This window comes from Stenella coeruleoalba (assembly GCF_951394435.1).
Source record: "Stenella coeruleoalba genome assembly, chromosome: 11".
Lineage (NCBI taxonomy): Eukaryota > Metazoa > Chordata > Mammalia > Artiodactyla > Delphinidae > Stenella > Stenella coeruleoalba.
The window spans coordinates 11,357,244-11,379,691 of NC_137157.1; the positions used below are offsets into that span (position 1 = coordinate 11,357,244).

At 47.6% G+C, this 22,448-nt stretch overlaps 1 protein-coding gene across 1 annotated transcript in view; it reads left to right on the plus strand.

Annotated features, from left to right (window-relative positions):
• Positions 1 to 9,533: 9,533 nt before the first annotated feature.
• CACNG2 (calcium voltage-gated channel auxiliary subunit gamma 2) overlaps positions 9,534 to 22,448 on the plus strand; it is a gene marked incomplete at its 3' end in the record, with an annotated part of 119,590 nt that continues 106,675 nt past the window's right edge. Inside the window, exon 1 of the mRNA XM_079937555.1 lies at positions 9,534 to 10,301. Within this exon, the coding sequence (XP_079793681.1) occupies positions 10,091 to 10,301 (211 nt within the window). The 5' untranslated portion in view covers positions 9,534 to 10,090. The remainder of the gene's footprint in view (positions 10,302 to 22,448) is intronic.

Below are 22,448 nucleotides of genomic sequence, written 5' to 3' on the forward strand. Positions count from 1 at the left end.
GCTGCAAAGGGTTAAGGAGAGAAATTATACAGGTAAGGAATGAGGATGATGGAAGAGGGGCAGGTGGGCTTTTATATCAGGTGGTCAGTTGAGCAGACCGCTGCGGAAATAAAGGATTGAACCAGCTGCCAGAAGATGAGCACCCCAGGCAGAGGAAGTGTTATGCAAAGGCACTGGGGTAGGCGTGGGGGCCATGGGATCCAGAATAGGAGTCTGACTGCAGGAGATGGAGGTAAGAAGGGAGAGCATGGAAGAGGAGAGGCTAAGAGGTGGGTGAGCCTGGTCGAGTAGGACATTCAAGACCCATTCTCTGTCCCCTCCCAAACTTACTCACCCAAGTGCACTACCTTCCTCTTACTTTCTCCATCCCCCGTTGGATTCCTTCTCCCCTAAAAGTCACTGGAAATCACCTTTTCCCCCTGCCCTTTAACATTCTGTTTCTTGCTTCTCCTCTGCATCTTTATGTGACCGCTGTATTTTACTCTATTACTTTATTATCCATTTTCTATCATCATTTTCTTTGCTGTACCTCAGTTCCTGGTGAAATCCCACACCAACCCCAGAGGTGGGAGGTGGGGGGGAAGAAGCATCAGACGGATTCAGAGCTCAGACTGGGGGTAGAAGTCCCAGTGGGAAGCTACCCCTCTGTGGGGATCCTTGTCACGGGCACCTCTACGCATGCATTTGCAGCTTCCGGTTCTCACCAGGCTCGGAACTAACCAGGCAGCCGTGCTCCACTCTCCCAGCCCCTCCAGCAGCCGACACCGGGGGCTCCCTGAGGCTTCCTCGGCTGCTCTCAGCTCTGCAAGGAGTAAAACCTGCCTGCTATCTCCTAGCATCTCCTTTCCTCCCCATCCCAGAGCCTGACATCCCCATCAGGGCATCTCTGCAGCAGATGCCCCAGCGTGGGGCTGAACAGCGAGGCGGGCTGGAAGCTTCTGGTGATCCACAGCGGCTGGATGTGCGGACAAGAGAGCAGAGCAGGCCCAGGAGGGGCAGCGTGGGGAAACCAGGCCAGTGCTGGCCTCCCAGGTCCGACTCTGGTACTGCCTTATCTCTTGTCTGCCCCCGGTCCTTCGATAACATCTTGGGGCACCTTCACCTTTCCCAGCCACGCCCCCACCTGCCAAGCTCCAGGGGCTTTTAGACACCTGCTCCTACTACTTTCCAAATGCTTACATCTTGTTTAATCCCCACAACCCTAACCTTATTCGTTCATTCAAAAACCATTCACTGGGCTTCCCTGGTGGCGCAGTGGTTGAGAGTCCGCCTGCCGATGCAGGGGACACGGGTTCGTGCCCTGGTCCGGGAGGATCCCACATACCGCGGGGCGGCTGGGCCCGTGAGCCATGGCCGCTGAGCCTGCGCGTCCGGAGCCTGTGCTCCGCAACGGGAGAGGCCACAGCAGTGAGAGGCCCGCGTACAGAAAAAAAAAAAAAAAAAAACCATTCACTGAGCACCTACAATATTCCAAGCACTTTCTAGGCATCGGGGATACTGCAATGAACGAGTATCATTCGAGTATCACACATGTGCTCCAACAACCCGGGGGGAAGTGGGCGGCTGGGGACAGGCTTCAGATAATAAATAAGAGAATGTCAAGTTGCAACAAGCACGGTGATGAAAACAAAACAGGTCAATGTCATATAGAGTGACATTTTAAATTGTGTGACCAGCAATGTCTCTCTGGGGGTGATATTTCAGCTAAGACTTGAATGATGTGCTAGGGGTCCAGCCTTCAGGGCGGACAGCATCCAACAGAGGGAGCAGCAAATGCAAAGGATTTAACTTCAGGTGGGAACAATCGAGACACCTATCACCCCATTTACAGATGAGGAAGCTCAGAGGGGATAAGGTCACACAGAGAGTAAGCAGCAGAGCTGGGATTCAAACCCAGGTCCATCTGACTCCACGGCCTGTTCTCTTCCCACTTCATTGCTCCTGCCAGGCAAGGACGGTGATGCCAATGGATGGCTCGTTACCCCACGCATAGCAGTTTCTCTGGATTCAGCCCCAGCCTCCCTGTCCATCCCCATCAGTCATTCCAGCCTCCTTGAGATTCCTCATCCTACTTCAGGTCACTGCATTTGCACGTGCTGTTCCCCTGTTTTTGCAACGCCCTCCTCTCTTCCTTGACCAGTTGTGAGCTTTTCTCCTGGCCTTTGAGGGTGAGCTTGTCACCAAAGCCTTCTGGGACACTCCAAGACAGAAATAAATGCTCCCTGCCCTGGGCTTTCACGGCACATGTCTTCATTTTGTTCATTTATTCCTCAGTTGTGTACTCTGGGCCCACTGTGTGGCAGCCATTAAACAGAAATTCCAAACCCAGAGAGAAGTACGAAGAGAGGAGAAGGGGAGCTGCAGGAGCGCACAGAAGGGAACATCGGACACCCCAGGTCTTCCTGGGCCTGGGTCGCGGTGCCCTGGAATTAGCTGTCTGCTTGACGATCGCCCTGATTTGGGTATTTTCATCTCATCTGCCTCCCGAGCACCTTAGCACATCGCCTGGCACAGAGCAGGCCTGCCTTTGGATTTTTATATCCACAAAGTAGTTTGTTTGTACAGGGTGCCCGCTCCGTGCTAGGCACTAGGTGTTGGAAACACGAGAACACAGCAGACCAAAATCCCTGCCTTCCTGAGGCTTTATTCTAGCGAGCATAGAATGTAATTGAATGAATGATTGCCATTCCCGATTCATTCATTCACATGCTGAGAAGACATAGACCGGGAGCAGGGAGTGAAGAGGCAGTAGCATGGAACAAAACAGTGCACGTGGCCAAAGCAGAATTGTCAGTCTCCCCCGCTCCCCGCAGCCCACTCATGCTGCAACCTGCTTCTTCCTCAGAGCGACGTATCTCAGCCGTGGACACCGATATTCATCCGTTTTCTCCCCAATATCCCAAATCCCTCAATTTCTTTCCGTCCCCATCGCCACATACTGGCCTAGCCCGCCATTGTCTCTCGCTCGCCTCCCAGCCATAGCTGCCTTACTGTCTCCAGCCTCCGGGTTTGCTTCTCACACTTCCTATCCCACCAGCCTCCTCCGGGGGGCTTCTTATGCTTCAGCCTCCCTTCCATGGCCTCCAGGCTCTTAGCCTAAAACACTCCCCATCATTATTTTTATTTTTTAATATTTATTATTTATTTATTTACTTTCCTTATTTCTTTGGCTGCGTCAGGTCTTAGTTGTGGCACGCGGGATATTTGGTTGTGGCGAGCAGTCTCTTCATTGCAGTCCTCGGGCTTCTTTCTAGTTGTGACGCGTTTTTTTGGTTTTTGGTTTTTGGTTTTTCTCTCTCTCTCTCTAGTTGTGGCACATGGGCTCTGTAGTTTGTGACACGTTGGCTCTCTCATTGAGGTGCGCGAGCTCAGTAGTTGTGGCACGCGGGCTTAGTTGCCCTGCGGCATGTGGGATCTTAGTTCCCTGACTACGGATCGAACCCGTGTCCCCTGCACTGGAAGATGGATTCTTTACCACTGGATCACCAGGGAAGCCCCCCCCTCATTATCTTTAAATTGCTTAGCATCTTTTCCCTAAAACTGGCCAATCCTCTTTTCCCTCCAGTGCACACTTCTGCACCTTTGCACAGGCTGTTCCCTCAGTCTGGAATGCCCTTCCTCTTCTCAGCTCCCCTCCACCCTCCCACCCCCATCTTAGCCTAGCTGAATCTGAGTTAATCTCAGTTTAAATGTCCTGTCCTTCGGGAGGATGTCCCTCACACCCTAGCTTGAGTTTAGTCTCCCTGGTCCATGGCCCCACAGCATCCCTCACCTAACATTCTCCTTACTTTAATGTGGCTCTTCCTCACCTGTCTCCTCCTTCTAATTGTCTTCAGATCCTTGGAGGAAGGGACCGTGTTTTTCCTACTCAACATCCCCAGGAAATCTACTATGTGTACCTGACACATAGCAGGTGCTTGATTTGTTGAATGACTAGATGAACAAATGAATAAACTATGAAACTTGGATCTAGTAGAACTTGATTACGCAATGCAAAATGTTCAATTCTCTGCTGTTCCACCTAACTTGATATATGACCTTGGGACTTGATTTATGACCTCTCTGACCCTCTGTTTCCTCACCTATAGGATAAGATAGTAATATGCATTTGCAGTGTTGTTGGAATGGTAAGTGTAAGAACCTGTGTGACAATTTGTATGGAAACACAAAAGACCCCGAATAGCCAAAGCAATCTTGAGAAAGAAAAACGGAGCTGGAGGAATCAGGTTCCCAGACTTCAGACTATACTACAAAGCTACAGTAATCAAGACAGTATGGTACTGGCACAAAAACAGAAATATAGATCAATGGAACAGGATAGAAAGCCCAGAGACAAACCCACGCACATATGGTCACCTTATCTTTGATAAAGGAGGAAAGAATATACAGTGGAGAAAAGACAGCCTCTTCAGTAAGTGGTGCTGGGAAAACTGGACAGCTACATGTAAAAGAATGAAATTAGAACACTCCCTAACACCATACACAAAAATAAACTCAAAATGGATCAAAGACCTAAATGTAAGGCCAGACACTGTAAAACTCTTAGAGGAAAACATAGGCAGAACACTCTATGACATAAATCACAGCAAGATGCTTTTTGACCCACCTCCTAGAGAAATGGAAATAAAAACAAAAATAAACAAATGGGACCTAATGAAACTTAAATCTTTTGCACAGCAAAGGAAACCATAAACAAGACCAAAAGACAACCCTCAGAATGGGAGAAAATATTTGCAAATGAAGCAACTGACAAAGGATTAATCTTCAAAATTTACAAGCAGCTCATGCAGCTCAATATCAAAAAAACAAACAACCCAATCCAAAAATGGGCAGAAGATCTAAATAGACATTTCTCCAAAGAAGATATACAGATCGCCAACAAACACATGAAAGGATGCTCAACATCACTAATCATTAGAGAAATGCAAATCAAAACCACAATGAGGTATCATCTCACACTGGTCAAAATGGCCATCATCAAAAAATCTACCAACAGTAAATGCTGGAGAGGGTGTGGAGAAAAGGGAACCCTCTCGTACTGTTGGTGGGAACGTAAATTGATACAGCCACTATGGAGAACAGTATGCAGGTTCCTTAAAAAACTAAAAACAGAACTACCATATGACCCAGCAATCCCACTACTGGGCACATACCCTGAGAAAACCATATTTCAAAAAGAGTCATGTACCAGAATGTTCATTGCAGCTCTATTTACAATAGCCAGGACAGGGAAGCAACCTAAGTCTCCATCAACAGATGCATGGATAAAAAGATGTGGCACATATATATAATGGAATATTACTCAGCCATAAAAAGAAACAAAATTGAGTTATTTGTAGTGAGGTGGATGGACCTAGAGTCTGTCATACAGAGTGAAGTAAGTCAGAAAGAGAAAAACAAATATCATATGCTAACACATATATATGGAATCTAAAAAAAAAAATTGTCATGAAGAACCTAGGGGCAAGACGGGAATAAAGACACAGACCTACTAGAGAATGGACTTGAGGATACGGGGAGGGGGAAGGGTAAGCTGGGACAAAGTGAGAGAATGACATGGACATATATACACTACCAAACGTAAAATAGACAGCTAGTGGGAAGCAGCCGCATAGCACAGGGAGATCAGCTCGGTGCTTTGTGACCACCTAGAGGGGGGCGGATAGGGAGGGTGGGAGGGAGGGAGACGCAAAAGGAAAGAGATATGGGGACATATGTATATGTATAACTAATTCACTTTGTTATACAGCAGAAACTAACACACCATTGTAAAGCAATTATACTCCAGTAAAGATGTTAAAAAAACAATCTGTGTGAAAATATGTGGAACCTAGAAGTTACTCCCTTAAATCCTTGCCAAATCTGTGGATGAGAAGCAAATAGCATTGGTGTGATATCCTTATTCAGAAAGCTTCTATCTTGGGTCAAGGCACAGAGGTTAAGACCTAGGGCTGTTTGCTGGGCTTCTGGGCTAGAGCTCTGCCACTCACTCACTGTCACTCACAACCTTAGGCTAGATATTTAAACCATTATGTGACTCAGGTTCCTGATCTGTAAAACGGTTCCTCCCTCATAGGATTGTTGTGGGACTCAGCCTAGATCAGTGCCTGGCATGTTAGCTATTGTCATGGTTATTTACACATAACACTGACAACCACACTGTAAGGCTTCTGCCAGTGGCCCTCCTGACAGAAGAAGAGAGATTTCCAGAGAGGTTAAGTGACTGCCCAAGGTCATACAGTGAGGAAATGGCAGCCTTGTGCTCCAAGGCCAGGTCTGCTGTGCCCAAATCCCATGTTATTTCCACTCCATCAAAGAAGGAGCTCAAAATAGGCCTGTGGCATTTCAGCTAATTTCCTCTAAGCCTTTACCAAGTCGCCAACTGCAGACTCCCAAAGCTGCTCCCCTAAGAGCACCCATTCAGCAGCTGCTAAGTGTGTGTGCCTGGTGGCTCCAAAGCATCTAATGTGGTTTGCACCGAGCCAGGTCTTCCCAGGCAGCCTTGCCTGGTCTGCAGAAGGGACCGCAGGAGTAGAGCTAGGTTGGGGAGGGGAAAGGGGAGTGGTACACGAGTTAGATGGAAGAAGAGGCTGGAAACCAATCTGGATGTAAATGGCGGGGAGGAGAAACGAGAGGCAAGCACATCTACTGAGTGCCTACTACGTGCCAGGTACACCATCTAAAACTCACTAGAATCACTCAGCCTTTATTTATCAAGTATCTGTTATGTATCAAGCCCTGCACTAGCTCCCAAAGGTACAATGGTGAACAAGATACAGCTATTGACCTCAAAAGGCTCACAGGTCAGAGAGAGCTGACACAGGCACAAAATAAAGTGCTACGAAAGGGATGGTAGAATCTGAGCAGGGTGGCAGCTGTGAAAAGCAGGGAGCAACTGGGAACAACTTCAGAAAGGGGGAGGCAGTACTATGCGCTCATTTTACATGTGGTGAAACTGAGGCTCTAGGAAGCCGACTTGTTTGAATCCTGCACTTACCAAGCAGCACAGAGGCAAGCTGTGTCCCCAGGCCTGTTCTGTCTCCAGAAGTGTCTGTTCTCTCCACACCGTCGACCTAAAGCTCTTACGTGCCCCCGCACCCACTTTCCTTTACTCAATGATTATCTGGCTAGAAGATTAATCAAATGCTGCTGAAGCTGCCGCCACTGTCAGTGGCTGAGATGTTAGCTGCTTCTGCAGTCAAACAGAAGCTTTTGAGCCTCTGTTACTGATTCTGTTAGAGCAAAAGATTCAGGGCTTGGTCTGAAAGGGATGGGGGGCTAAGAAGGAGGGTTCTATCTCCAGTCTGAAGGGACTTCTTGGACAGGTCAAAGGCAAGCAAGGTGACAGGAGTAAGTGAGAGCAAGCTTCTCAGGCTCATGTGGCTGCGCCCAAACCTCTCTCGACTCTCCCCAAAAGTCCCGTTTAAGAAGGCTTCCTGCTTGCCCCTCACTTTTTTCTCAAGGAAGAGAGCCAAGAAAATCACTCATCTGAACCCCTGGCTGAACTTGCTAGGCTCCCTGCTGAGTGAGATCGGCATGTCAGTTCCTCTCCCATCCCAATTTCCATCCCCATCCTCAAAGGACAAGAAACCAAACAGGAGAAATCCTCAATCCGCAAAAGCAGCTCTTGCTATATATACCCTAAAGGTACCTTAGCAGAGGTTGCTGTAATCTTGGTCGCATTCTCCGGACACCAGGACCCTCTCCAAGGTGCCAGGAGCACAGCGATTACCCCTCTCAAGAGTCCTTCCTTTGTGAGAAGGGAAAAGGGAGCAAGAGAAGGAAGTTTCAAGGAGGATGGAGAAACAGGTAGTTTTTCTACACCAAAAAAAAAAAAAATGTATTGGCCATACCTTCAGACCAACTCTGAGCTAAGGGAAAGACGTTAGGCAATACCAAAGAAAGTCTGTTTTGAATTCAGTCACCTTTTATATACTCTTTGATAATCACCAGATCACTAAGAAATTGTCAAGCAAATTATCTCCAGACAAAAATGGAAGAAGAAAGTATAGAATAGCTGAGCTATGAAATTGAAACATCTCTAACCCCCAACTGACCCATCAGACTTACACCTCTCTCTAGGCTCCTCCCCCCACCCAAAATCAAAAACAGTGCACCTACATCATGCCTCATGTGCTCTCCCTCACCTCACTAGGAAACTGATCAGAGAGAAATATAATCAGTAGCAGCAGGAATCTGATGGGGTTCTTTCTCCAGGGGTCACTTTAAGGAAAAGTTGCACATATAGAAACAAGAGGTGACACTGTAATTAACACAAGACAACCATTCTGCTGAGGAAAAGCGGAGAGTTATGATGTGTTTCCTTATTCACAGCAGGGAGATTTTTCTCTCTTCCCATCCAGTTCACAAATGACATGGGAAACTTAGAAGGACTCACATTTCACTCACTTCCCCTCAAACATGTTTATCCTTGAGATGAAACTCATCGCCCAAGCCCCAGCCGCCAGTCACCCTTTTGCACCCTTTTCCATGAATAGTCTTTCCAAAATGTCTGCTTGTAGGAGCAAGATTTGGGATTTCACGGAAAACTACAGAGACACACATACACACCCTGTCAGCTAGAAAGAGACAGAGACGAGACAGAAACGACCAAAAGGAGAACAGCTAACGTGCCAACAAAATAAAACAGGTCCCCCAAACAGCAAAGTGCAAAAGATGATTTAAAAAACACATAGAGACCGTGTTTGTAATTACCCATCCAGGTTATATTTTCAGGGCTTCCAGGCAAAGAAACGGCTGGTCCAAGTTTTGTGCCCGTCTGATTGTGATGGGAGGGTTGTATTTGAAGCTCTGGGCACGTAGAGATGGAATGAGAAGGAGGCTGAGCTGGAAGAAACAGCGAGGGGGAAGGGAAGGGGAGAGAGTGTGAGAGAGAGAGAGGGAGAGGGAAAGGGAGAGGGAGCGGAGCTATCTCTAGCTACGCCTTCCTCTAAGCTCCGGGAGCCCAGAAGAGCGCTCATTTCAGGATCTGGGAGAGGGGTAAAAAGAGGAAAGGCAGCCCCCGCTCTGCCCTGGCCTTGCTGCCCCCGAGGGAAGGGAGGACTCTGGCCCGCGCCCCCCTCCTGGCGGGCCGCCGGGGGAGCCGGGGAGCGCGCGAAGCGGGCGGCGCAGGGAGCTGTCCAGTTCAGCACCACCCGGTAATGCAGTAGGTGGGAGCGCCTCCGCCGGGGCCCGAGCCGGCAGGGAGTGGGGTGGGAGGGGGCAGGCGGACGGCCCATCCTGCAGCAAGACGCCGGCTCCCTTGTTTCCAGGAGCTTTGCAGATAGGGGGAGGGAAACCCGCCTCGATTCTCTGGGAGAAACCCCCTCCCTCCCCCACTTCGCCAACACTACCACCGCCACCAACAACAATAACCGCCGCCGCTGCTCGTCCTGCCGCCGCCGCCGCCGCCGCGCCTGCCCGCCCTGCTGCTGCAGCTGCCGCTGCCGGGGCACAACCATGGAAGGCGAGACCCCCGCACCTGTTCAGCTGAAATCAAGGGCTTACAGAATACTGGGAAGTCTGGTCTGAAACGAAAACGCCCGAGACCCCCCCAAGGAAGAGAACTGGCGAAGCAAAGGATTTTCATGGCGCAGGCCGCAGAGCCGAGAGCGAAGACGGAAGGTTGCATCTCGGCTTTTACAATCTCTAACTGTCTAGGTCCCGACCATGAGAGATTGTGTTGAGAATGCGGCTGATCCCTGGTTCACTGTGGAAGCCCTCTCCAAATTAGCTATCACATATGGAAACTGGAGACCAGAATTTTAGGAAAAGAGATTAAGGCATCTCACTTGGGGGGGTGGGGGGTGTCTTTTTATTTTTTCCTTTTTTTTTTTTTAATCACTGCAACTGGAACAGTTTCTGATCTCAAAAGGCAAGCCTCTCTTCCCGTGTGATCTTTATAATTTACACTCTTTTCCGTGAGCTTTCTTACCTCCCTTTTTTTATATCTCTCCATATCCTCTATTAACACATATATCCATTATATTCGTAGTGGAATTATTTTTATTTTTTTGCTTTAGTACTCGCACCCTCACACACACTCTCCCGAGAACCAGAAGTCGGTTGGGTGTTTATATAATGAAGAATTATGGGGCTGTTTGATCGAGGTGTTCAAATGCTTTTAACCACCGTTGGTGCTTTCGCTGCCTTCAGTCTGATGACCATAGCTGTGGGAACCGACTATTGGCTCTACTCCAGAGGGGTTTGCAAGACCAAAAGTGTCAGTGAGAATGAAACCAGCAAAAAGAACGAGGAAGTTATGACCCATTCTGGATTATGGAGAACCTGCTGCCTAGAAGGTATTTGATTTCCCATCTCCTCCCCCTCTCCACCCCCCCTCCTCGTCTCACTCCCCCTCCCCACCCGCCTCCAAATAAGTTCCCTTTACATTCCACCATTTTCTTACTTCACTCCTTCCACCACAGATCAAGGTTGGTTGGGTTAGTTTCAGAGGAAAGAAAATCAATAAGCAAAAGCCATACTCAACCCTCAAGCCTCCACCACCCCCCTTCCTTCAAACCTCTTCATTGAAATAATCTATGATATGATGAAAACAACAAGAGATTGTCTTTAAAAGTCAAATGTGCTCCACCTGCTTTGGAATCATTAGGATTTGCCTTTTGATGTAGTATGGCCCTCTATGAGGGGGTAGAGAATAACTGCCTCTCTCAACCCCGCTCCTCTTTTCGTAATGAAGAATTCCAAAATGCTTTTCCTTCCCCGTCCTCCTCCCCTTACTCCCCAAAAGTCCCAGACACCTCATCATCTGCAAATCTCCTTTTTTTTTAAAAAAAATCTGTTTTTTCTAAGAACCCTTATTTGGTAAATCCTAATTATTCCAGGATCGCAAGCTGAGTTCAAGAGCATTTCGTAATGTCTATGAGCCACACATATCGTTCGAGGCGACTGGCTGTGTGTGTATGTGTGTTTTAACGTTTACAAAGTCTAAAAACACGTAACGTCTCTCACAGGAAACAGACCCAAGTTCTAATAAACAGCAATTCACTTGCAGGTTAGGCTGAGAACCAATTCACTTCCACACAGAGTGACATGTCTATTATCCAGAAGCGTGTAGAATCAGCATTGCAGCCAGCTTGGGAATCAGACATTGTGCAGGGAGGCTGGGAGGGAGAGGAGGGCATGGGGAGGTTGAGGGGGAACAGTAGGGAGCAGTGGGTCAGGAGTGTCAGCTGTTTGTCTTGATCTTGCAGGGTCATTGGGACACGTGTGCCTGTGCATGTGCTGTGGGCAAAGCGGTCCCCACGGTGGAAAGGCTGGAAGATCAGGGTACGGGTGAAAGCATGTGCTTTGAGACACATTAATAAACACAGGGGGGAAAAACTCCTGCAGGTCATACAACCTGCATTTAGCAACAGACTTTAATATGAGGGGCTGCATTTGAGCGGCTACCTATGTCTGTGTGTACAAGCTACAGCCACCCATAGGAAGACATGCACAGAGAGATACATGTTTCTGGGTGGAAAGAAAAGCTTATGTGCTTTGCTTCTGATATGAACCAATACGGAGGCCGTTTGAGGCAGCGTCGGGAAGCGGGGACTGCAGGATTGTTTGTTAAGCTCAACATGGGATGGTGATGCAGGGAGTTGAAGCCAGGAGATGGTGGAGAAGAGAAGGAAACAGACAGGGAGAGGGAGAAATGATGTGGCCCCAGAGTCTAACCCAAACTGAGCAAAAGCTGCTCTTTGGGAAATATTTACGTCTGGGAAAGAGCACCAATTCCATGCCCACCCACCCCCCCCCCAACAAGCTTGGTGCAAGTGGTTGAGTGACGGCTGAACATGTTTTGAATAGCTAAGTGACTTCATTGAGCGATGGTCTATTTGACGCATACTGCATTTGGTGCCCTTTCTCAATCCAAACCACTGCCTTGAACATGGTCTGCAGCGGAGCTCTATGCTGAATGCTATATGCTCTTCCCCAGCCGAAGAATCGATATCGGGAAATTAATAGGCACTGTTTTAAACACACCCCTCCTTTAAAAAAATGAAGAGGCTTTCATGCAGCTAGTCACTAACAGTGGAAAGACTTCCAGTTAATTAAACATTTATGGCATGCTTTTATTCCAAAAGAGAAGGAGAGCAAAGTGAATGAGGGTTGCTTTAGGGAAATGGTCATAGTAGCAATTTACCTTCCTTGGACTTTAGTTAGATGGATGAAGATATGCAGACAAGAGATGAGACGAAAGACAGGACATGGTTTTAGGAGAAATATTCCCAGCAATTGGTGAGTTGGTATAAATATACTTTATCAGGGTTTTATGTGCAAATTCTTAATACCATGATCTTTTAAACATTTTCTAATTCCCTGAAGGGAAGAGGACTAGACAGTGGCTTTGGATCACTTATGCATTAAAAGGCTTAAGTATTTTCATTAAAATTCCATCTGTTCGGTGTCCACATCCCCAAATGTGCTGCCCGCCCCCTTCAGCTTTCTCTCCAAGCCGTACCCACACCTCCCTCCCTGAATCATCCCTAAAAGGGTTAGTATTGCAACACTTCCCAAGGATTGTGGGTTTGGCTCTTCTCCCCAGGACTGGGGCCTCCCCGGCAGTCGCGGGTGGGGGGTGAAGCCTGGGCCAGGCTGCTTTAGGATTCTTGTGTCTTTTCCACTTGTAGCCAAGGTCCAGGCAGGAAGGGTGGGTACTCAGGGCCCCAGTTCAACCCGGCCTTTAATTTCCAAAGCCTCTGTCCATATGGACTTTTGAAGGCCTCAGACTCCCCCTTAGGAAGTTGGGCCTTGGCCACTTAGGAAGTGGTTTGAAGGTTTTAAAGCCACACATTTTCAAAGACTGCACTGATTTCCAAAGATTATAAATGCACTTATTTCTGCAGGTTGACACAGAGGGTTCTTGTGGGGCGTTCGTGTACTTGCTTTATTGAGCATTCAAAATAGGGTCGGCCTTTATGGAAATCAAGTTGCCAGGTTCCCCCAACCTGTGTTTTTTGTGAGAAACTGGACTTTCAGAAAAGATTTCCCATCACCCCTTTATTGTGTTTCCTGCCCGTATCCAAAAAGTTGCGAACAGATTTCCAATCTTCTCTCCAACATGCTGCTAATGACTCCACATGAAAAACAACCCTGTCTGCTTCCGATCTCTTTGGCTCTCCGGTTTGCGTGAGGGCTTTTTATCTCCTGAGATGACTTTTTTGTGGCTGTTCACTTCTTGATGAAAATAAGAATCAGAAAACACTTCTTGATGAAAATAGTGTGAACTTGAAACCCCCAGCAGACTAGTGTCCTTCGTGGGATTTGAGGGCATGGGGGACGGTCTGCCCGTGGATCCATGTAGAAGGAAAGTGATAGGAAAAGTTCTTGAACTTTTCAGGAAAGCTGCTTTAAGAGCCTCCGAATGGAGAGATGAATTGGCCCTTTCAGAGAAGAATTCAGTAAAATCTACAACAGGACATTAAAACAGCTTGTTCCAAGCGTGCTGTCTCTGGGCCACGCGGTGACCTGCTGTTCCGTGTATTAACCTCTGTTGTCACCAAAAGGAATCATCGTCTCCAGGGGCAGCAAGAAATTCACTCTTTGTGTTTATTCTCTCCTGCACCTTCTTCCCCTCTGTCTGGGCTCCATGTCTCCCCCAGAGGATTCCCAGCCCTGCAGAGGAGGAGCCAGCAGCAGTACAACGTGGTCCAAGGCAGAAATGCACCCTCCCTTCTCTCTCCCTCTCTCGCCCTTTTCCTTGCTGTGAGGGAGAGCAAAAATCTTTCTCTCTGTCCAGATTGTTCAAATCCCTCTGCTGAATTTCTGAGCTCTTCTTCTTCCTGGCTTTTCCTCTCTTCTCCTCCACAACTTGCTTACTCACAGGGGCTCTGCCATCCATTCTCCATCCCTGTTCTCTTTGAGTAAGAGGTGTCTGGGTTTTCCTGAACTATGTTTTCCAAGTTGATAATTGCATAGCTTTTGCTTGGCCTGCAAGGTGCGCAGTGCCCCACGCTGGGTTCAGACATGGCTCTCTTGTTCTGCAGAAGGAAAGTATATATCTTTTATTTTAGAAATGCGAACTGCCTTTCCCGGACACTCTTGTCTTTACGTGTGGAAGAGCTGAGTTTAGAAGTTACTAATGGGCCTTCATACTGTGTACCTATCGCTCCATAATTCCCAAGATAATTTGATTCTCTTTAGGTTCTTTGCACACAGTAGGTCCAGAAAAAATATCTATCAGTGGATTGATTCAGAAATTCTTAAATTATTGAAATTAATTCAAAGATCATAAGGTCATGCAGCAAGCAAGTAATTGAGAGATGGGGGGGTGGGAGAGAGAGAGAGAGAGAGAGAGAAAGAGAGAGGAGAGAGAGAGAGGAGAGAGAGAAAGGGGGGGGAAGGGGGTGAGGAAATCAGGATGATTGGTTTGTTCTTCCCAGAATTTATTTTTTATTTTTTTAATTTAATTTTTTATTTTATATTGGAGTGTAGTTGATTTACAATATTGTGTTAGTTTCAGGTGTACAGCGAATTGATTCAGTTATACATACACATAGATCCATTCTTTTTCAGATTCTTTTCCCATATAGGTTATGGAATTTCTTTTTTAAAAGAATGAGTCATGACTTCATTGTTGTAAAATGAGAAAATTCAAAAAGAGTCAGTCATTGGGTTGCACAGCTCCTAATTAGCTAAAGAAAAATTATCAGTACACTCAGTCTCTATGGGGAAGAAAAACATTAACCCACTGCTTTTCTTCCCTCTTCAGCTTTTAAAGGATGCCAAAATCTAGTTTGATCCTAATACTCACTAGAACAGACACTTTGGGCAGAGAGCAGGCATCATGGACCATCCCTACGTAGCTTCCCCAAAACCTGCCCCAGAATTCTTTACCAGACTTCCCCACCCAGTTCCCAGGACCTCGAGAACTTTGCCTAAGGTCGTAGGTTCTGATCAGCAGTTTTCCATGGAGCCAGGCCCCACTTTCCTAGCCCTTCTCACCTTGTAAGACAAACCTGATTCCTTTATTGAGGAACCAGCCCTGCAAATCGCAGCCCATTCACATTGCCCTCCTGCCCCTCCCTTTACAGGTGCCAGGTATGACACCTCACACCAAGGCCACATGGGCAGAGGGTGGCAGAGGGAGAACTTGAATCCAGGCCTGTTGTTTCCACCCTGCAAACCTCCAGAGGGCTCTATGCGTGAACCTTGGCGTTCTGTGGTCTTGTGTTCAGATTCACTGCCAGCACTGGATTCTATTCTGTCTGCATCCCACCGAGTGTCCGCTCTGAGCGCCCAACCCAAGCATGTCAGGACACCTGAGTTCTGACCCACCAGACTCCCCCACATGCCACTCCCTCCAGCTGCCTGCACCTTGCCGGGTGACTCTACCAGAATCTTCTCACTCCCACGAGCCCAAGGGGACAAATACTGAACTTCAGGCTGGACCCACCACACGCCTCTTCGTGTTTGCCCTTTCATTTTGGAAGTGTCCTCGATGTAAGCTCTCCGTGAGTTTTACGCTGGCAAGCAGTTTTCAAAGAATAACAAATTTATGTCCCCTGAAGTCGCAGAAGTTTCCAGATGCAGCTTTGTTGTATGTGGTGCCGTTGAAAGAGTTTTGCAGCCACACAGACCTGGTTCCCTTCAAGCACTGCAGCTTTACGAGCTGTGCGATTTGGGGCAAGTCATCTAACTTCTCCAAGCCTCCGTTTCCCTTTCCACAAAAAGGAGGTCTAACAGCCTTCTCACAGGGTGATTCGTTGGGATTAAACCAATGAGTGCCACCTTCTTTCCTGATCACCTGGTTTGAAATTACAGTCAACAACCCCTACTCTGTACCCCTCATAAATCCTCCTGGCTCTGTTTTATTTATTTATATTTTTTTACAGAGTACATCCCACCTTCCAGCACGCTATGAAATTTACTCATGCCATTTGTTGTGTGTCTGCACCACTAGACTGTTAGCCCCAGGAAGGCAGGGATCTTTTTTCTGCCCATTGCTGCAGCCGCAGCAATTATGATGGTGCAAGAGTCAGCCCACCTTTGTTGGCAAATGAACAAAACCACCACTGCCCACTACAGGGTGGACATTGAGAAATAATGATCCCTTCATATCGTCAAAGGATTGTTCCTTAAATTACAAACCGTGAGCAATGGTGGCAGAAGCATCTTTCTTTCTTTTTTTTTTTTTTTTCTGACATTCCAAAAAATAAATAATGGACTCAACACAGAGAGAAGAGAGAAGGGAAGGAGAGAGAGCGTTTCAACACACAAGGGACAATAACAAAGATAATAAGAAAGAAAGTGTTTGGAGAGAAAATAAATGCCTGAGAAGAAAGTGCTGGGGGGTGAACATCCTCTAAATAGATACTGGCCATGCTTTCCTCTCTCTACATCATCCACAGCGTCTGTCACAAAGATCCTCGGGGAGAGTTTCCCATGAGTGTTTGCTTTCAGGTCAGTGGGGGAGGAGGAGATATGTACCCAGACTGATAATGCAGGAGATTTTTAAATGGTTCAAAAATGCAATGGTTCCTTTTAGCCTTGACTATAAGTATTTTGGCCAAAAAACCATATTCAGATGAAATATGCACTTTAAGTTTCCAGGTTAGTTTACAGCCACAGATCAAGCAATTCCTTCACTCGTTTATTTTATTTGTTAAATCTTTGATGAGCCCCTGCAACGTGCCAGGTGCTGGGCCAAGTGTTGGGGTCATGGTGGGCAGCAACTCCCTTCAGGGTCACTGCTCTCAGAGCTTTCTGGAAGAGACAGACCTTACTTTAAAGACTCTCACTTAACATAGTTGTGAAGTAAGTTACAACTATGCTAAGTCCTCTCAAGGAGAGTCACACGAGACTGTGACTTTATGATATTAAGATCGTTCTAATCAGAGGAGCCTTCCCTGAGGAGGTGAGATGTGAATGGCTATATGAAGGATGCATAGAAGTTAACTGGGTGAAGAAGAAACTTTCCAGGTTGGAGGGCAGCAAGTGCAAAGATCAGTGAGGGAGAGAAGGAGCAAGTCCTGGGAGGAGGCCAGGGCGGCTGGAGGACCCAGAGGGAGGGGGGATGGGGAGGGGGGGATGCTGGATGGTGTGGGGAGGGGGATGCAGAAATAGTTAGCACCCAAGGGTGCGGGGCCTTGCTAGTCTTGTTAAAGAATTTTGCTCTTTGACTTCTAGCTTCTTGCTTATAAGCTGTGTGACCTTGAGCTAGTTAATTCTATCTCTGTGCCTCCTTCACACCATCTATCTAATGGAGCTGACGATGCCTGCCCCTAAGGTTGTTGTGGGGGTTAGAGCACCCTTCCCTTCTCTTTGTCATGCTCTTCCTGATTCCACCCACATCTGAGTGCGGTGGTCTCTTTGGCCTCAAAACTCATGACAGCACAGAGAAGGGAAAAAATAGATTGATTCAACTCCAATCAACAAAATTCAAACTATGCTTAGTGGAGGTGTTGATAGTAGGTTCCAATCCTGCAGTAGACATTGGGAGGCAGAAGTGAACAAGACCCATCCTCCCTCAGGACCCTCCAGGTGAGTCCAAGCAGTGAATCCCAAAGAACAGGCATCTCACAGAATGACTCTGTCTCATGCAAGACATTTGACATAGCCTGCTGCCACCTCGCCTTATCACCCTCCCCCAAACTCAGAGAGATTCCTGGCATCTCTTACGATCAGTTACGATCTTTGAGGATTTGAGCTGGAATGGCAATGAGGCTCAGTTAAATCCGCCAGACTTTTTGAAAATAGGAATGAGAGTAGAGGGATGTGAACTGTGCTCCCCAATGCCAAGAAATGCATGTCAGCGTTGTGGGATCGTCGCTGAACTCTATGGCCTCACATCCCGGTCCTTTCTCCTGGGTACATAAAGGGCTGTAATCTCCCAGTTCCATCTTCCCTCAGTTCTGATGCCATTGATTATAAAAATGAACTATCAAAAAAAATAAATAAATAAATAAAAAATAAAAATGAACTAGCTACTTAAACAGCTTTCGGGACAGGGGCAAACAAATTTCATGTACATATCAGTTGTAAAATATACTCTAATTTCAGAAACCTTAAAACTTAAAATTTGTGTCTTGGAATCAAAGGGAGATGGAAAACTATCTTGCTGGCAGAGAGAAATGCAGGCAGGGTGTTGAGAGAGCCCGAGGGATTTCTCCCACTTGCCCTTAGTGCCTGTCCCGTGACTCAGGAAACAATGTGGGGGAAGTGTGTAGTCTTACGAGAACCTTTCTTGACAAAGAAAAGGGTGATAGTTGATCTTTGTTCCACAGCTTTCCGAGTCCTTGCCAGGTGCCGTGTGAGAGTCTAGGACAGAGGCAAAGTCTCCATCTGCCCTCAAGGAACTTCTAATCTAGTAGAAGACAAACCAGTGAACAGATGATGCTGATGACACAGTGGGAAGCATAAGCCCGGGGAATTCTGGGAGCAGAGAGACTGGGGAGGAGGGGATGCCAGGCAAGACGGGGTTCTGAGGATGCGTAGGGGTGAGCAAGCTGGGGAGATGAAGCGCACCTCAGACAGAAGGAACGGCATGTGCGGAAACACAGATGCCCAAGCAGTCATGCCGATGGTCCAGTGAGGCTGGAAGGTAGAAGGCAGGGAGGGGGAGTTTGGGAGGCAGTGGAGATGGGATCCCAAAGGGACAGAAATGGCTCTCACAGAGCAGTAAGTGTTTCGGCGTGGGAGAAAAGGGGGGTCCAGAGAGGTGGGAAGCAAGGGAGGGGCGCACCTGGCTTTGTCCGTTAGTGAGATCACTGGCTGTTCGGACTCTGACGGATGGGAGCTGGGGTCGCCGGAGCTGGTGTGATTTAACTGGGAAGAGGTGAGCACAGGAGACTGTGGCAGTGACCAGGTGACTCGCCCTAAGTCAGTTGTAGTGAACAGAGAGTAAGAGGGGGAAGGAAGAAGACTGTAAGCGATATACAGTAGAGGTGCTTCAAGGCGCTCCCTCCCCAGCAGAACAAGCCTTTATTGGCCACACACAGTGGGCTGGGCGCTGGGGTGACGAGGATGAAGACAAGTCTCTGCTCAGTACCACCGTCTCGAGGAGCCTTCCTGACTGCCCCATCTAAAGGAGCTCCCTGTCAAGTCACTCGATTTTAGTTCCTTTTTTAACATCTTAACATTGACTTTTTTTTCTTTTGAGCATTTATTTGCTTATGGTCTGTGTGCCCCTAGGAGACTGTGAGCCGTGTGAGGGCAGGGGCCTGTCAGCCTTGGCACAAACAGCGTGCTCAGGAGCTAAATGTGGAGCGAATGAGTAAGGCAACGCTGCCTGGCCTCAAGGAGCTCCCATCAGGGTAGGGAGGTGGGCTCTTAAAAACTCCCTCCTCTTGCCCAGTCATCCCTCAAGGTTTGGCTGGAACCGCATCTGAAAGATCCTTGAGAACAGGCAAGGGTTTCCCTTGCACCCCGCAACCTGGGATGCTGATTAGCCCCCGCGAGCCTGTTCCCTCCTGGGCAGCTGGTACCTTTTCTCTCAATCCAAACCCTCATACGTGATCGCCTGGCTCAGAGGTACTGACTTGGCAGCCGTGAGTCGGCCTCTGAGGAGCCGCCTCCCCTTTCTCCTTGTTGACACTATATTTATTCATTTTTCCCTGAACTTCCTCAACCTTGGGTAGTCTTCCAGCTGCTAACAAGCAGGCCACAGATTAGGTATGGGATCCTAGGTGCACGGTTGCCGTAGCTTCACTGAGTGGGGAATTGGTACCTTGCTTTGCTACACCATCCACCGTGCAATTTACATGCCCCAGTGCCAGCCTCTCTCTGGCCTTGTCATCGGACAAAATTCACTGGTGACCAGTGCTTGCTGATCCCTAGACCTTGCTTTGCTTTTTTTTTAACTTTTTATTTTATATTGGAGTATAGTCAATATGTGATAGTTTGTGATAGTTTCAGGTGTACAGCAAAGCAACTCAACCATACATATACTTGTATCCATCCCTAGACCTTTCTTTATCCCAGTTTTGCCCCAGGCTGTCTTTTCTCACTTTCTCTGCATAAAGGATCATTCATTCATTTCTGCCACCTTTTCCCCTTTTCCCCTGGATCTCTGTCTGCACAAGTCTTATTCTTTATCCTTCTTGAATTTTCCCTATGGTTGAGAACTCTCCTCCCCAATTCTCCTCCAACGTATTTTGCAAAGAAAGCAACCCTAAAAATGACTATTCTGCCATCATTTTAACACTAATAATACGATAATAATAACTAATCGTTCATTGAGTGCTTCTTTTGTGCTGAGCACTGTTTAGATGCTTTCCAGGGGTTAACTCTTATTTAATCTTTACAATTCTAAAGGTATATGCTATGATATCCACTATCTCCATCATAAGAGGCTCAGAGAAGTTAAGTGACTTGCCCAAGGTCACACAGCAAGTAGCAGAGCTGGAGTTCTAACCCAAGCCTGTCCAACCCAAAAACCTGTGCACAGCCTTCTATTATATGAATTATATTTACAATTTTCCCCTGGCCCCAAAATCTATACATAAATTTCTTTGAGAATTTGAAGGCAAAGCTAAGCAGAAATTGCTGTTTGTGCTCCACGTTTGATGAAGTTTTTAAAACTTTGAAGCTTCAGTTAGGATATGCTCCTTACCCAGAGAAGAGTAGGGAAAAGTGGAGGGGCTACCAGGTTTTCCCACAGCTCTGAATACAAAAGGATGCCTCAAAACGCATAGACATCCCTCTCTGTAGTTTGTGGAGGGGGAGGAGGTGAATACATACATATATTCCCTCTCCCCAGCCCTCTGCCTAGAGGGCCATTTCCAACCACATTTCACTTGTCTTCAGGACTCAGTTGAATTGTCACTTCCCCCAACAGCTCTGCCCCCTCCTACCCTGCTCCCACCTGGCTCACGTTCCCTCCCTCTTTCCTTCCACAGCATCTCTGCATGTCTCCGACGCAGCATCTTCCATCTTTTTTGTTGCCTGCTTCCGTTTCTGTCTCCACCTCCAGACCATGAGGCCCCCTGTCCATTTCTTCAACAAAATGTACTCAGTCACTGCCATGTACCAGTTACCATCCTAGGCTCTGAGTTTACAAAGGCGAAAAGACACAGCCCCTGCCCTCAAGGAACTTATGCCCCACTGGGGGATTGGAGGACCCATGCAAGCACACCTAGGGGTGGAGAGATTCTTCCAGGAAGACGTGTGAGAGGGCGTGGGATGTTTGGGGGACCACACAAGTTTCTAGTATTGCTGGAGGATCAGGTGCAGGAAGGGAGGCTGGGGAAGGTGTTAGTCCTGAGGGATGAGGTTAGACAAAGACCACATCATGAAGGGATGGTTCACGTGTAAAGAGTCTAAAGAGGAGAATTTTGAGAAGGAAATGATATGATCAGATTCGCATTTTAGGAGGATGGCTCAGGAAGCCATGTGAAGTAGAAATGGGAAGAAGGGGAGGACAGAGAAGGGAGTCCAGGGAGGAGACGGTTGCCCAGCCCAGCAACTGGGGGCCGTCGAGCAAGGGAACAGAATCAGAGGATCGACAGGATCCAGGACTGTCACTTGTGTTGAGCAAGGCGTGACAGTGAGTGACCTTCACTGAGACAGGGGAAACAGGAGAAATTTGCAGGAAGAAGACGGTACCTTTAACCTCGGGTAGAGTGATTCCACACCTGTGTTTCCAGGGCCTGGCAAGTAGTAGCTGCTCAGTCAGTGTTGAATGAATGAATAAAGAAAAAAAGCTTTACATTTGAGATTATGATGCGTATCGAATCTCAGATTCTCCCCAGCATCATCATAACGAAAGAATGCATTATGCTCTAGCCAGGCCTGTAGTTCGTGTCAGCTCTGGCATCTGACAGCCTGGGTTCAAATCCCAACCTTATCACTTGCCCGTTTTGTGACCTTGGACAAGGAATGTCACCTCTCTAAGCTGGTTTTCTCGTGTCTAAGTGGGGAAAATTACATCTCACGCATGGGTTGATTGGGAAAGTTTAGTAAGATGCTCCACGCAAAGTGCTTAACAAGATGCTGGTACATAGTAAACACTCTCTAAATGCCAGTTGCTCTTATCACTGGCGTGTTTATTATTGATTATACCAACAGTTGCAAACAGTGACCTGTGAGCTGTCACTGTTTGGCAACTCAAAATATTCTACAAATCGAGAACTTTCCTATTAAAAAAAGCCCTGTGTTTGGCTTCCTTTGGGGGAAAACATCAGATTTTTGTAACCCTGAGCCCCCCTCCTGCTTGGCAACATCGGAGCAGGGCAGCCGATGTCCCTTCAGGTATGGGACAGGGACATCCTGTATGGCAGGTATGGCAGGTTCTCTGCAGTTCCCCAAAGTCCCCACCGCTCCCGAGGCTGCCGGGCTGCGGGCTGCTTTGGCCTTCCTCTGGCCTCCGTAGGCATCCGAGTTTGCAAACGCTTCTCTCTGCCAATGACAAATTACAGGTGGAGTCTTTGTCTTCCAAGGGCTGAAAACGTAAGCAAAACACCACCAGCCCAGGCAGAGTGTAGCAGCTAACAGAGTGAATA